This window comes from Pteronotus mesoamericanus, unplaced genomic scaffold, assembly GCF_021234165.1.
Source record: "Pteronotus mesoamericanus isolate MK-2021 breed Mesoamerican mustached bat unplaced genomic scaffold, CSHL_Meso_final scaffold_705, whole genome shotgun sequence".
NCBI classification, from domain to species: domain Eukaryota; kingdom Metazoa; phylum Chordata; class Mammalia; order Chiroptera; family Mormoopidae; genus Pteronotus; species Pteronotus mesoamericanus.
The window spans coordinates 6467642-6483688 of record NW_026555326.1 but is presented as its reverse complement, the minus strand read 5'-3'; the positions used below and the strand labels follow the sequence as shown (position 1 = coordinate 6483688).

The 16047-nt window shown below is 48.0% G+C and overlaps 1 protein-coding gene across 1 annotated transcript in view; it reads right to left on the bottom strand.

The window, feature by feature from the left end:
• Window positions 1-16047, bottom strand: part of PIK3C2B (phosphatidylinositol-4-phosphate 3-kinase catalytic subunit type 2 beta) — a 62543-nt gene that overhangs the window by 38936 nt on the left and 7560 nt on the right. The window contains exon 2 of the mRNA XM_054563253.1: window positions 615-1634. Within this exon, the coding sequence (XP_054419228.1) occupies window positions 615-1544 (930 nt within the window). The 5' untranslated portion in view covers window positions 1545-1634. The remainder of the gene's footprint in view (window positions 1-614; window positions 1635-16047) is intronic.

Genomic DNA, 16047 nt, shown 5'->3' with positions numbered 1-16047 from the left:
AGAAGGAAGGAGTGACCAAGACAGAGACAGAGGAAGGAGGAAGACAGGAGACAGACAGGGACAGAGATACGGAGAAAGACACACACATGGAGAGAGAGACACACAGAGAGAAAGAGAGAGGGCAAGAACAAGCCAGCTTTGAAATGACCAGGGCTGTGTGCCTTGGACCACCAGGCAGGGCTGCTGAGGGGTCTGGTATTCAGTGAGCACTAAACAATAGTTAATATGAGGATTGAGCCTCCTCGCCATGCAGCATTTTTGGCAGAACAAAAAGCAAAAGCATCTACAAGGCCATTGGGCAACGAGTCAACAGTGAGTCCCAGAACCCCAGTTCTGTCCTCACATCATAAAGCGGGCACACAGTAGGAAGTGGGACTCTGAAATACCTGCCCCCAGAAGACACACAAAACTCACCCCTGAAAAGGACCCGTGTCTCTAGTTGTCCCCTTTCCTCTCCCCCACCAGGACCCAGGGGCCTGATGACAGAAGCAGAGGGGAGGGGAGGACTAAAGGGATGAATATGTAGTAGATCTGGAACGGCAAAGAAGGAGGACTATTCTGTTTCTGAATGACATGAGGGAAGGAAGACAGAAGAAACACAATAAGGTTCTCACCGAAGCAGCAGAAATCCGGTGGTTCTTGCCAGATGTCACATTTTTTCGGTTGGCATAACGAGAGACATAAGTGCGGGGGGGCACCTGCGGGGGCATGGTCTTGCTCCGGGCCACGGGTTTTCCAGGAGTGTCCTTGCTGAAGTCCAGGGGCCCCTGGCCCTCCTTCCAGCCCCTCGCGGCATCCCGCAAGATCTCTGCATCATAGGTTGACTTCAAGTTGAGCCGTGTAATCGCATCATTGATGCCATCGTAGTCCACAGACCCCCATAAGTGACCCATACCCCCACCTCTTGGGTCCTCTTCTTCTAGGATTTGATGTCCTAGCAATTTGCCCGAGGGCTGCTCAGCCAAAGAAAAAGTGTTGATGTCATTGGGCTGGGAGATCTTGCAGGAAGACGGGGACCCCTTTCTGGGAGGCAGGGGAGGGGTGTCCCAGATAGAGACTCTAGGAGGCAGAGGAGGAGGGGACAGTTTCTTAGAAGAACCATCTATGTCCCCCAGTCTTGGGGACAAAGAGAGCCCCCCACCTGAACCATCAAAAATGTAGAGATAGTCTCCAGGCAGGGAGCCTTTGGGCCAGGGATCTGGGCCAGGCTGGAAGCCCTGGGAGGTAGAGTGGTTAGGCAGCCCTTCCTGTGGGGAGAGTGAGTTGTAATTGAGGGTAGGATCAGAGCCAGAAAGGCCGCGTAAGAGCTTGAGGTCCTTCTGCCTTCCCGCTGGCTTGCTGTAGAAGTCCAGGACCGGCTCGTCCCAGCTGATGAGAGAGGGGTCTGGGTTCTGTTTGGTTCTGTTTTCCTCCTTGTCATGCCGGAGCCGGGACAGAGCATCATACTCCATCTGCAGGGCTTCGGCCATGGCCAGCTCTTTGCGGCTGATGCCCACCGACTCCAGGGACTTCCAGTGTTCCCCACTGCCCTGAGCTGACGACATGGTGAGGGTGGGGGTGGAGGAGACGAGGACGTCTTCTACTTCCTGCCAATGTCCGGTCTGCAGGGCTGTGGCATGGTGTCCGACAGGCACCTGCAGGTGAGGGGTAAAAATATAATGATTCAGTCACAGAAAGAGATGTATTAATAATCTGACTTAAGTGACACCACCTGGGCCAGTGCCTGTTTCTTGATTGTCTAAAACAGATGGAAAGAAACAGTGCCCTGACCCGTGTGGCTCAGTGGGTTGAGCATCATTCCACAAAACGAAGGGTCAAGAGTTTCTTTCCCAGTCAGAGCACATGCCTGGGTTACAGGTTCGGTTCCCAGTTGGGGCGCATACAAGAGGCAACTGATCGATGTTTCTCTCTCACAGCGATGTTTCTCTCTCTTTCTCCCTCTGTCCCCTCTCTCTAATAAATAAATAAAATCTTAAAAAAAGAAGAAACAGAAAGGTGAGGAATAAAGAGATACCCAGACAACTTTATCTATTAGAGCCATCCACTCTTCCATTCTTCTGCACATGCTTCCACCTCCAGTCTCCAACTCCCATGCTCCTCTCTCTCACATGTACCCAGAGGAAAGAAGGATATAGCAGCCGAGAGGAGAAGACAGAAACAAGGGCTCTTCAGTCAGTTTAGAGAGGCAGCTCTCAGACGCTGCTGGGGAAGGATGTGAAATGGTACAACCTCTTAAAAGCTGAGGCAGCTTCTTGAAAAGGTAAACATTCACCTACCAAATGACTCAGCTATCCCGCCCGTGAAAATGAAAGCACATATCCACACGAAGATTTATACATGAATACTCATAGCGGCCTTATGTGTAATATCTAAGAACCGGAAATAACCCAAATGTCCACCAACAGGTTTATGGTTTAAAAAAATGTGGTATGTCCACACAATTGACTATTAATCAGCAACAAAAAGGAATGAATTATTGACACACACAGTATCACAGATAAATATCAAAATAACTACGCTGAGTAAAACAAGGGCACGATTAGGTAGGATTCATTTATACAAAATTCTGGAAAATGAAAACTAGTCTACAGTGACAGAAAGCAGACCCGTGGTTATCTGGGAAGGGGTGGAAAGAGAGATGGATTACAAAGGAACAGAAAGGAACTCTCGGGGATGATGAGTATGTTCATTATCTAGACTGCGGTAAAGGTTTCACATAGGTCAAGACTTCTCAATCTGTATACTTTAAGTATGTACAGTTTATTGTAGGTCAATTATACCTCAATAAAGCTATAAGTGAAAAGTACGATACAGCACTATGGCACAGACTGCACAAGGCTCCTCCCTAAATACACCAATATGAGCAATTAAACAAAGCTTTCCAAAGGGTGAGACCAGGCGCCTGATGGATTACCGTTGTGCCAAAATATTGATTTCCCCTAGGCCCTCAGGAAACCAGGCAGAAAGGCAAGACCCTGGGCCAGCTGTCTCTAGCTGCAAGCAGCCCCCTTCATTTACTCATGTTGGCATCCTTTCTTTTAGAAGCTGTGACATGAAAAAGACACTGAGCAAATGGTTGTAATAACAAAGGTAGCCTGGCCCAGCGGTTCGCAACCCTGGCTGCACATTAGAAACACTGGGGGAACTTTTTGGAAGTATAGTCCTGATGCCCACGCTCTCCTGAGAGATTATGATTTCATTGGTCTGCGGCAGGGCGGTGGTGTTTTGAAAACTCCCCAGGAGATTCTAGTCTGTAGCTGAAGCTGAGAACCCCAGGCTTATGTGTACACAGTAACTCCTCAACATTATTGACAGGTTCTTGGAAACTGTGACTGTAAATAAAACATAGAATAAAACCAATTTCACCACAGGTTAATAATATAAATAAGAGTTAAGTTCCTATGGCATATCTCTGGACACAGAAACATCACCCAACTTCAAAACAAAGACCCAAATCATTTCTAATATTAAACATGGAAATAAATGTGTGCTAGCCATACATTTAAGAAAGATGAATAAAAACAAGTGAGATAATTATTTTCCAACTCACGTATTCCAGTTCAGGATCATGGGTGACTGGAGCCTCTCCGAGCAGCTCAGGGAGCAGGGCGGGGCCCCACCCTGGACAGGACACCCTTCTGCTGTAGGGCCACTCACGCCCACACTCAGAGTGGGGCAATTCAGACCCGCCGGTTTATCTAAGGGTCACGTCTTTGGGATGTGGGAGGAAACCAGAGCACCCGAGGAAACCCATGCAGACATGGGGAGGCCATGCAAACTCCACATGGACTATGGCCCCAGCCAGGAATCAATTTTATTTTTTCATCCACATCATAATAAAACGATGCTATTCAAGAACCTGCTGTGCATGTGTTTTAGATGAGCTTGGGGAGGTATGTGTGAAGTAGTCACATCTGACCCTTAGCACCAGCAGCAAAGAAGTTCATGATTTCATAAAAGTATCAAAAACTGTGCATTCTACTATACTGCTTATCCAGCAGATAATAAATATATGAAGCATGTGCCTCCTCCAGATTAGGAAGCTGAAAACATCAACAGGAAAAAGGTTCAGATAGATTCTTGGGTGGCAAGTTCCATCAGATCCAAAATGAGTTAGCAAACACCACAAAGAGAGAGAGAGAGAGAAATCAAAATGTGTTAGGACATGGGTGTCCCTTAACCTGAGGTCCCCTGCACCCCAGCACCCCATGTATCTGTCAAGCACAGGCACAGAACCCTGAAGGGCCCAGGCTGGCTCAGCAAATTTTAAGAAGTAGTTTCCCAAATTAGCCCCAGCCCAGCCTCAGGCACACAGCACTCTGCAGATTTCTCTGCCTGTCTGAATTTCGCCACCCCTCAAAAGCTTCTTATAAACTGCTTTTTATTTACAGAGAGTAAGAGGCAGTCTTTCCATTTGAAATTCAAAGGAATTAGATGGCGAGATGAAGATACGCAGACTTTAGCTGCCCATGGCTGGAAAATTGGTTCCAGGAAAAGGAGGTCCCAGTGTTGTAAATAAGAGACAGTAGATAAATGCTCAATGTTGGACTGAGTTTAAGGGCTTTTGAGCCCTGAGCTGGGACAAGCAGAATAGTAAGAGGTGCGTCAGCCAGGCACCCCTGTGAAGAGGAAACTTGAGGTCATTGGAAAGAATCTCTCCTGACGTCCTGCCTCTCCCCTTACTGAGTCACCCGCAGGAGCACTCAGCCGCCCGTCTCCCTCCTGTGCTCCTATCACCCCCTGCCACAGTATCCCTATCAGGATGGTGCTCCAGAGACTTCTCCTCCCTCTCTTGTACCTCCACCTCTTCTCCTTAACTGGGTCTGTCTCTTCAGCAGCACATAAACATGTGCAAGCTTCTCCTAACTTCAAAAAGAAGGTGAAAAAAAAACAACCACCTACTACTCCCCAAGCACATTCCCTTGACTTTTTTTATCCTCACCTGAGAACATGCTTATTGGTTTTAGAGAGAGGAGAAAGGAGGGAGAGAGAGGGAAATTAACTTGCACCTCACAGTGCCCCCACCCCCCACAAGCCGGGACTGAAACCTACAACCTAGGTACGTGTCCTGACCAGGAATTGAACCCATAACCTTTCAGTTATGGGATCATGCTCCAACCAACTTAGCCACACTGGCCAGGGCCCCTTGACATTTTGTCCTCCAGCTGGTACCATCTCTGTTCTTCCTTCCCTAGCCAGAGTCTCAATTCTCCCTTCTTATTTACTCTCCAACTTACTGTCATCTGGGTTCTGCCCCTAATACTCCTCTAAAGCTGCCCAGTTCCAAAGGCATGTCTATGTGTCTGGACATGGCTGCTGCATTTGGCTCTAAGACCATACCCTTCTTCCTTAAACCTTCCGTCCCCTGGCTCCCATGACACCGGCTTTTTTCTTCTCCATGTCCTTCTTTGTCCTCCTCTTCCTCTGTGTCCCCCTAAAATGTCCGTGTTGGCTCGGGGTTCCATTCTCAGCCCACTGTTCACACAACACCCTCTGCCTGTGCAGCCTCATCTCTTCTATCTCCCATTCACACCGCTCTCGTGTTAATGATTCCAAATGCGTAGTTCCCATCAGGTTTATATGCCCACCCATTCCTCAAACCCCAAATGTCCCAGACTGAACCTTCTTTCCTCCCCAAACCTTCTCCTCCCTCGGGTTCCCCACTGTGGGATGGCCCCACCCACCACCCACACTAGAAACCTGCGGTCATCCTGGAGTTCTCCTTCCTTTCACTCCATGTCCAGCCTCCAAGGTCTACCAACCTTTCCTTTTAATTGATAATACTCCCCAAATCTAGTCCTTCCTTCTATCCTAACTGCTGCTGTCCTAATTAAACCCTTATCTTCTCTCACCTGGGCTATTACAATGGCCTCTTAGAGTTTTTCCTCCTCCTAAGCTTTCCCTCTGTAAGGCTTTCTCCACAGAGCAGCCGGAGGGCTCTTTCTAGAGTGTAAATCTGATCGGCTCACTCCCAGGTTAAACCCCTCCTAAGACTATTGGGTTCCTTTACAAGGTCTTTATCATGGGCCACCATCTCCCTCTCATCTCCAGCCATTCATTACCACGTATTTGATACCTCCATGATTTTGCTTCTACTCCTGGGCACGTCCTTCCCGATACTTGTTGCCTGACTCCAACGCACTCTTCTCAGACTTTGCTCCGATATCCTGTTCTTCAGAAAACCTCCTCTGAACCCTCAGATTGAATGAAGGGCCCCTTCTTTGTGCTCCCAATAGCAACCTGTGCTTATCTCAAACATAATCTTAAAATATTTTATTCAAAATTAAAGGTGTATGTATCTGCCCCGCCCCCCGCCCCGCCACTAAGCTCCTCGAGTCCCAAATTCACTTCATTTCCACTGAGAAAAATATACCTGAATTGGGATATAATGGCAGAGTGTTCTGGTGCTAAGAGTTTTTAGACATGGAGATGGGTGGTCAGAATGCAGGTGGTTTCCTTCTTTGGGGTCCTTCAAACACAGGCCTGGGTTTCAACTAACTAGGCCAGGTTTGGCATCCACAAAGGCAGGTAAGTGGTGGACACCACCACCACATGAAGTGCCTTCTAGTTCTGGGAGTCTTTGATTCTGACCTATTAAATCCATTCAAGTAAATTTCTCAGAGGACTCCAACCCAGGCTAAGGCTGCTCCTTAGCCTCCGGGGAAAGAGAAGAAAGGTCTGAGTAAGATCCAGCAGGCCCAGCTCCTGAAGTTCTTCCCAGACTGGAATGCAGATGACGGAAGCTGAGCTACCCTCTCTGACCACCATCTGTCCCCCTGCCTCCTGGCCAGGATGTGCAGGGACGGAGCATCAGCCTGCTGACAGAGCACACGCCTGGGCCATACTGAGAGCTGCTCCTCGCAAATGGCTCAGGGCTCGGCTCACTCTGATGCTGAGGGAGCCCTTGCGAGGAGGCAGGACAAGATGCATCCCCCTTACACGAGGAGAGCCACCCCTAAAAGTGAAGAGAAGATTCAGAACAGGCACAGGGGAAATTCAGAGGGAAAGAGGGACAGCAGGAGCGACCAGTCCCAACATCCTGGAGCTATAGCAAGACCCAAGCGCCGAACTGCACTTTCCAGGAGGAAGGGCAATGCAGAGTATTTTAGGAATCAGTCTTATCATGTTTCCTGCCTCCCCCTTCCCTAATTCAGTTCATTCTCTGCCAGCCTCTGCTGTGCTGACAACTTAGAAACTGCTCTTTTCCCTTAGTCCTCAAGGGCTACTAGGGATTCTGTTAAAAAGCAAATATCCATGTAGGTCCCAGGAAAGAGGCGGGGTGGATAAGGGCTTGGGTCTCTGCTACTCTGCAGCCCATCCACAGAGAAGCCCGGGAACCACTATGCAACACAACCCCAGAGAGCACCCACACACTGTGTTCTAAATGAATGACACCTTTGGCCACAACAAAGAAAACCACATGAATGGTGCCCCCTGGAGTTATGCACGGTGGAGGTCCTGGCTGTGTTCTCCTCTGGTACCCATCTCTCAGAGCGCAGATGAAAATCATCTAAAAGGTCATTCCAGCCAGTTTCCTTTCACCATGGCACGCACCGCTTGTTAGCACTCATTTCCCCACCTGCGCATCCTCTGTCTCCGCTGGCCCATTTAAAAGAAAGACGCGAGCACTTCACCCCTAAATTCTTCCCCCTAAATCATTTAAGAACTAGGGCAGTTTCCTATGTGAACACAATGTCACCCACAAAACTCAACATTGACACAATAACATTATTGAATATAGAGTCCACCTTTTGTTGCTTCTTCTTCAAACACACAAATTCTTGCTCCCTCTCCTGGAGGGTCTGATTCAGTAGAGTAAGTCCTTGCCCTCTGAATGCTTCTAAGCCCCTCAGGAGATTTGAATGTGCAGCCAGGTAGGACCCACAAACTAGGGCTTCAGAACTCCCAGGAAAACAAGGGCAAACTTGTGGAAAGGGACCCAAAAAGCACTGGTCAGCTGGTGGAGGAAGTGGACATGCTTAGGGCCGAGTGTGTCGGTGCCAGGTTCTATGCAGAACCAGGCACCAAACTCAGTTCCACACAAGCTGCCAACAGATGGCCGAAGGCTGGTGAGGGTTGGGGGGCAAATGGGGTCAGGGCCCAGACACACCATGGTTCAGAATCAAAGGGTGGAGAGTAAAGAGAAGGCACTATCTCCAATGAGTTACCAGAGGGGGAGGGCCCAGCGGCCAGCACCAATAGCAGCTGTGGGTAGACAGGGCTTCCTGCTGTCTTGCTGGAGGGCACCATATCAGAGCTGCTCTGCTTGGCATGGCCTAATGGGTCTGGGTCATCTTCTCCTCACTTTCTGAGTCACAGATTTGGAATCCCAATGGGCGCTGAGTATTAGTTACGTGCCCAGAGCCATGCTAGACCTGTAAGTATTCAAACAACTGTGGCATAATTCCAGAGTGCTTCCAATGTAGCAAAGATGATAGACATATCCATAAATATATCAATCTCCCTCATGGGGCACAAAGCAGGGAAGATGTCTTGGCCCATGTTCATCGGGCAGGGAAAATGGAAAGCTATCAACAAAGTGATGAAAGATACAGAGGGTTTCAAGCCTCAGCTGCGGGCATCTCACCTTTTAGTAGTTTTTACTAAGGAAAGAGGACTCACTTTTAGGACTACCATAGGGAACACCTCCAAAATGGGTCAAGGGGTTGGAAGCCATAATGACTTGATCTCTTTGGTTTCCAGAGCTTTCTCTTCAGAGAGAACTCCTCACCCTATCCAACCCCCAAGAGCTGTATTTTCCCTTACTCAAATCCCACCGGCTTTGCAGCCCGGGACCCATCCCCCACACCTCAGTCCACAAACCTGCAGCCCTGCTCCACCTCTCCCGCCCATAGCCCCAGCTCAAACACGGAAGCTGAGCATGCGCTATGCTAGGAATCCAATTCCCCTAGCTGGAAGGCATATCAAAAAGGTCAAGCAGGCCAACTCCTTGCCTCAAACAGATATGCATCTGGAGCCCTGCTTGAGTATTAAAACCCGCAGGTTGTACACAGCTTTTTTGACGTCAGGCCCACCACTGAATCATGCACTGGCAAAGTCTTCCTCTTCGCTAACCTATGTCACATCAGTGTGGTTCTCAGTTCCAAATGTGGGGACACAGAAAATAACTGCCTATGTTTTCTTCCCACTCATATAGCCCCTTTCTAGAGTCCTTTTAGCCAAATTAAAGTAACCCACATGGTTCAGTTTTTCCTACTGGAACTTACTTTCCATCTCTATCTTCCCTAGGCCTACCCTGGACTTTCCACTAATTTGAAGCCAAAGTGGATACAAGAGTTAATGGAGGGTTCGCTGGGTCCTAGGAAAGCAGAGGGACAGGTGCCAGGAGGCTGTGTAACACGGTTAGATTGAATTGGGTTTGTATTTAGAGCCCTGGAGTCCCCAATCCCAGCTCAGAAACCATTTGCAATTGGTTCTGTTCACACACACATAGAATCCACAAGAGCACGGCTCTCACCCCACGCCCTACAGATATGGGACCTGAGTATCAAGTCAGGGGTGGAAGAGGTGAGGCAGCTTGTGACTCCTCTCAAAACTTTCCTTCCTAGAGCTGACGATTTAGATGGGAGGACGAGGGATCAGGAGCTGGCAATCAGCTGAATGGAACCTTTTGCAAAGAGGAAAGAGAGGTCTTGGCAGTATGTGGGTCTCCAACCCAGAAATCATCCCATGAGCCAGAGCAGCCACATCTCTGTCTGGTCCACACTTCCTGCTTTCCCCCCTGCCTGGCCTCAGCCACTGCAGCCTCAAGAACCAGCCTTTCTAGTTCAGATCCACTGGGTGGAAATGTAAACTGGTGCAGCCAGTGGGGAAAACAGTATGGAAATTTCTCAAAAAAATTAGGACTAGAACTACCATATCATCCTGCAATTCTTCTTCTGAGTATATATCTGAAGAAATCCAAAACAATAATTCACAAAGATATATGCCCTCACCCATGTTGATTGCAGCGTTATTTACAATAGCTAAGATATGAAAACAATGTAAGTGTCCATGCATGGATAAAAGAACAAAGAAGACATGCTACTCCCCAGCCTGGCAGCTCAGTCAGTTAGAGCATCATCCTGATGCACCGAAGTTGCGGGTTGACTCCTCGGGCAGGGCACATACAATACAATACAATAAATACATAAATAAGTAGAACAACAAATCTATATTTCTCTCTTCCCCTCTCTCTAAAATCAATTTTTTAAAAAGATGTGGTACATACATACAATGGAATATTACTCAGCCAGAGGAAACGATGGGCACAGAGGGCAGACCATGTGCGGACACAAAGAGACGATGGCCATCTGCATGCCCCGAAGGCCTCAGGAGAAACCAACCCGGCCAACACGCTGATCTTAGACTTCCAGCTCCAAAACTACATTGGGCTCTAAATGCTGGCTTCTGCCGATGTCTGGAGCGCCAATGAACCACTGTCCCATGAGCAGCTCTAATTATTGGGTTGGTCAAAAAAATTCACTTTTCTTTTTTTTTTCTTTTTCTTTTTCTTTTTTTTAGTAAGATGGCTCTAGTAGTGCTTAGTTGCCTCTAACTTGATTCAAAACAATTTTGTTAGATTGCATTGTGACAACTGTCATAACAGCATGCATTTAAAAATAATATAAAAATTGGTGAATTTTTGTGCAGCTATTTTAATATTGGAGATGGAAGAAATATACATTTTCAGCATATTATGCTTTATTATTTCAAGAAAGTAAAAATGCAACGGAAATGCAAAAAAGAGATTTGTGCAGTGTATGGAAGTGCTGTGACTGATTGAATGTGGTTTACGAAGTTTCTTGGTACTATTGACATTTTGGCCAAATAATTCTTTGCTATGGGGCTGTCTTATGCACTGGAAGATGTTTAGCAGCACCCCTGGCCTCTACCCACTAGAAACCAATAGCAGGAGACAGTCAACATACACAAAATATTCAAATCAATAAAGTTAGTGGTGAAAATGAAAAATGTATCTTTTATTTTATGGAAAAAACTAAACACACTTTTTGGCCAACCCAATAGAACCACAACAAGTCTGCAAAGAACACAGGCCCTCAGCCCACCTGAGTGTTCGCATATTTGGAAAATGAAACACACTCTTTATTCTGCTCTATATCCCAACATAAGCTGATCATGAGGCAGACCTTGCTAGGATCAGTCAACTCCTAACACACATTTTAAAGCCTCCACTAGAGACTGTGTCACCAGAGGAGGTGGCCCTTGCAAAATAACCCCTCAAAGGCACAACCGCTGGCACCAGAGACAAGACCACAAGATTCCTCATCATCTTGTTCCTCGTATACCACCTCTATGTGCTGTAAGTATTAACTATCCTGTGCCCACCAACATGTCTCTCCATTTTGTTCTTTATCCCATCTTAGGGAGTTCCTCATTTGGTTTCTCCTACCTCCTTCACCTATCACCAATAGATTTCATGTAACCCTCCTTACATCTTCTCTGATTCTAAATGCACGAAAAGCCCTGGCCTGGTGGACCAGTTAGTTGTAGAGTCGCCCCGATACACCAAAGGTTACACCAAACTTTGATACACCAAAGTTCAGTCTCTGGTCAGCGCAAGTGCAAGTATTGACCAGTGAATGCATGAAATTGGTTTTTCTCTCTAAAATAAAAGTTTTTTTAAAAGTTAAAAAAAATAAATGCATAAAAAGAACCATAAAACTAGCACTCTCCAGAGCATTTTATCAATGTGTTGAGATCTTGCTTCTGGACATATCCTGAAAAATTTTGCTCAAATACACTCTTATAAACTTGGAAGGAAGGAAGGAAGGAAGGTTGGTTGCCATTTGTGACAACATCGACAGACCTAGAGGGTATTATGCTAATTGAAATAAGTCAGAGGGCAGAGAACAAAGCACATTATTTCACTCGTATGTGGAATATAAAACAAAAAATGTAACAAATAAACAAAACAAACAAACAAAAAACTAATACATACAGACAATGCAATGGTGGTTACCAAAGAGAAGGGCGATGGTGGAAGGCGAAGTGTGTAAAGGAGGTCAAATACATGGCAAAGGAAGGAGACCAGACTTTTGATGGTGAGCACAAAATAGAGTACACAGATATCAATTATAGTGTTGTACACCTGAAATTTATGTTATTAGGCAATGTTACCTCAATATAAAATTAAAATTTAAAAAAGGTTTTTAAAAAGAAGAAGAATTACTTCCGGCTTCCTCAGCCCTCCAGAGAAAGGCAGTGGGACAGGAATGTGAGGGCTAAGAGGAACTCCGAGGATGAATTTCTCTTAGCAGTCTTGGTCCCCAGCTGATGTGGGTTGAAGGGGATGCTGTCTCCTCTGTCGCCTCTGTCACCTCTAGCTGAACCTGGAGGGGACTCCTGAGGAAACTTCTTCACAGACAGCTTTCCTGCTAGCACACCTCCCACCAGAAAAAGAATCCCACCCTGGCTGGGTAACTCAGATGTTTAGAGCATCATCCCCATTCACAGGGTTGCAGGTTCAATCTCCTGCAAGACTCAACCAATGGATGCATAAAGAAGTGGAACAAGAAATCGATGTTTCTCTCTCCCCTCTCCTCTCTCCCTCTAAAATTAATTTTTAAAAATTAAAAAAAAAAAAAAAAGCCCTCACTGGTGTGGCTCAGTGGATTGTGTGCCTGCTGGCAAACCAAACAGTCACAGGTTCGATTCCCATTCAGGGCACATGTCTGGGTCGCAGGCTGGTTCTCCAGTTGGGGGCGTGTGAAGAGGCAACCGATTGATGTGTCTCTTGCACATTGATGTTTCTCTCCCTCTCTTTTTCCCTTCCTTCCCCTCTCTCAGAGAGGCAAATAAATAAAATCTATTTTTTTTAAGTGCAAGATTTAACAAATAAAAAATAAAAGAAAATTTTTAAAAAAAGAAGAAAAAGAACCCCAACATCTCCAAACGCAACATCTAGGAAACTCTGTGTCTCTGAAGGTACTGTAGGCACCATGAAGTATTATACGAGCCCCTGTAGAAGGAGGACATAAGAACATGGGTGTGTGAGGACTGAGTCATAGCAGCCCCTTCTAGTCTTTGCCTCCCCATCTGCTCTCCCTTCCTCAGGGTCTCAGCTTTGCTTCACAGGGCCATTTGCTTCTTGCAAAACAAGGGCTTCTGGCAAGGCCCAGACTGCCGCCTCCGTCACCTCCAGCTGAACCTGTAGACCAGCTTACCTGGCTCATGCCCTGTGGAATCCAGTTCTCCAGGATTCCTTCCTGGAGCTGGAAAAACTCCCTGGAGGAGACCAGCCCATTAAGCAGAATCCAGAAAGTAGGTCACAGCTGTTTCCATCTAGCAGAGGCACCAAAGCCAGGACAGAACATGTTCTGCCTGAAGAGAAGAGATGAGAAGCATTGCAGATCCACCTCTCGCTCAGGTTCAGTCCTGACACCCACGCCTTCATGTGCAGGGCCAGGCTAACCTACCAGTGTCTGTAAGGAGCAAGGATGCACTTCAAGTATGGTCCTACCCCACGGCAAGGGGGCAGGATGTATCTCAGGGCAACTGCAAGGACGCTGGACTAACCAGTGTGCACCAAATAATGCCAGTGAAACCATCCTCCAGAGAACATCTTTGCTGGGGATCAATGCTCTGATTTTTAGGGAGTGTTTCCAATTCATTTAATTTTAACAGTTCTCTGGTGGTTTTCTGGTAGCGCATTTCTTATACATACAAAAGGTTTTCTCTCTTCTCATGACAGAGTCCTCTTTTCTTTCAGAGACGAGGAGAGTGAGGACCACTAAGGGTCACCAACTTTGCCCTGGGTATCACACTGGAAAATGGTCCAGAGAGCTGATACTCAGAAATAATCTTGGCCCCGACCCTCCCCCTACAAGTACACACTTGGCACCCATGTGCCAAAACCCTGGGACAAGAGAAGCCACAAAATTAGTCCCCAGAACAATCCTACACACAGAGCAGAGAAGGTGAGGCTAGCAGCCCGGTGCGAAGTGTAGGGGCTCTGTCTGTGGGAAGGGAAGGGGCAACTGCCTATCAGCCCAGGCTGGGGAGCCAGTGGGCAGGGACAAACTGCGTGGGCAGTGGGCTGCTGGCAGCTGGCAGCCACCTGCTCGGCTCAGAGGAGCGTGAAAGGAAGTTGAACAAAAAAGGTAAGCCAGTCATCCACGTGAACCTGCAAGGAGCTGAAGACCTGCTCCCACGCCATGCGCAGGGCCGACTCCCGCCCTCCCTCTGGGCAAGGAAGCTCTGCACCACTGTCCACAGCCCTGCCCTCTGCCACCAGCTCCTATACCAGCCATCTAGACGTGTGGGCTGAAACAGGGAATATCTTCAACTAGCACTGAGTCCCCAAATCAAGGGAATCCCTGATAGGGACCCAAAGCCATGGTAACCACATAAATGGCACACACGTCCACACCTTTCTCTCTCTCTCTCTCTCTCTCTCTCTCTCTCTCTCTCTCTCTCTCACACACACACACGCACGCACTCACACACACACACCCTCTTGTCAGCTCACTCACTCCCTCATTGGCTCCCTGAAGACAAGAAGCTAGCCTAGACACCATGAATTTTCAATCTTGACACCATTGGTAAACAAGTCTGAGAAAAGTAGGTGGAAGGTTGAACTCTGGAGAGAAAGGAAACAGGTCCTTCAGCTCTGGGGATGAGCTCTGGGCCTTCCCAAGGAGGTCCTTCTCAAGCAGGTCCTTCCCTGTACACATTCCAGCACACTGGGGGCAGGCCCAGGAGCACCAGGGAGTGAGGATGCCAGGGAAGGGGACCCCAGACAGAAGAGCTCAGGAGGCCCTTGCCCAAGGCCACCTGGCTCTGGCAGGCCTCAGAGGTGGTTATTTCCTAAACCAGGGCTGAGTGAAGAAGCCCTGGGGTACCCACAGAGCAGGGTGGGAAAGGAAAGGGGTGCTAGTTCTCAAGCAGCCCCCATCTTTCAGCCCAGAAAACACACACACACACACACACACACACACACACAACACTGCCAAACATCTGATACTAATTTACACAGGGGGATTAGAGGCCTAGGTGTTAGTCCCTCCCAAGGACACTTGAATTTACAAAGCAGAGTCTGAGAGGAAGAGTGCCCAACTCGCTTACTCTGGCAGTGGTATGGGAAATTTCTGCTGGCGCTGGGACGAATGACCCATTAAGGTAGGCGGGTAGATCCTGGTGTAGGCTGTGCCTCTCCATGGCCTCCCCTGTTCTCAGCTACTGAACCCCAGGAATCTCCTGCCCCTCTCCAGAACACAGCTCCTCCAGTGCTGCCCACCAGGTAGCTTGTCCTTCTAGATCACTGACCCCCTCCAATCCCTGACTTTGGCTATTGTTGACCCAGCCTGACCCAGACAGCCACCAGGCCTTCCCCAGAAGCCTACGCACTTCCACTCCACTACTCCTGGTAGCCTGCCAGAAGGATATCCTGCTCAGGGCAGCCAAGGACACTGAACCTAGGGGGAAACCAGAGATTCTATTTACCAAGGTCAAAGGAGAAATCCCACTGGGGAAGCAGGGCCCTAGCAGGAAACTGAGAAACGAGGTCCTCTCCAAGGTGTCCAGAGTCCCCGAACTGCAGGCAGTAGTAGTCTTGATGGTGCCAGATCACAAGGGTCTCCAGCCATGACTCCACACATCAGCCTGGTCACCCTGAGACCTGTTCCACTGGTAGGCCTAATGCCCTCAGCCTGGCTTGTCTGCACATACAGCCAGGTGCAGACCCCCATGCCCTATCTCCCACTCCACCTGACTCAGGGCCTCAAGAAAGCCATGCGTGCAGCTGGAGGGAACTTTCTCTCTCTCCTGATCTCTCTCCTCTTTCCACCCCAACTCGAGATCCTCAGAAGCCTTCCCTGGTCAACCCTCCCGAACTCTCCTTACTTCTTTTACTCTCGGTGTCTCCTTAACACTCTGATGCTGTGCATGTGACATGACTGATTAAAATGCTGGCCTGACGTCTGGGGCCAAAAACAACACACCTACCTTTAATGGCATAAAATGCATTTTTGCATCTCTGTGCATGAAGGGGTCAGGAAGATGTATTTTCTAAGTAGGAAGCGACTT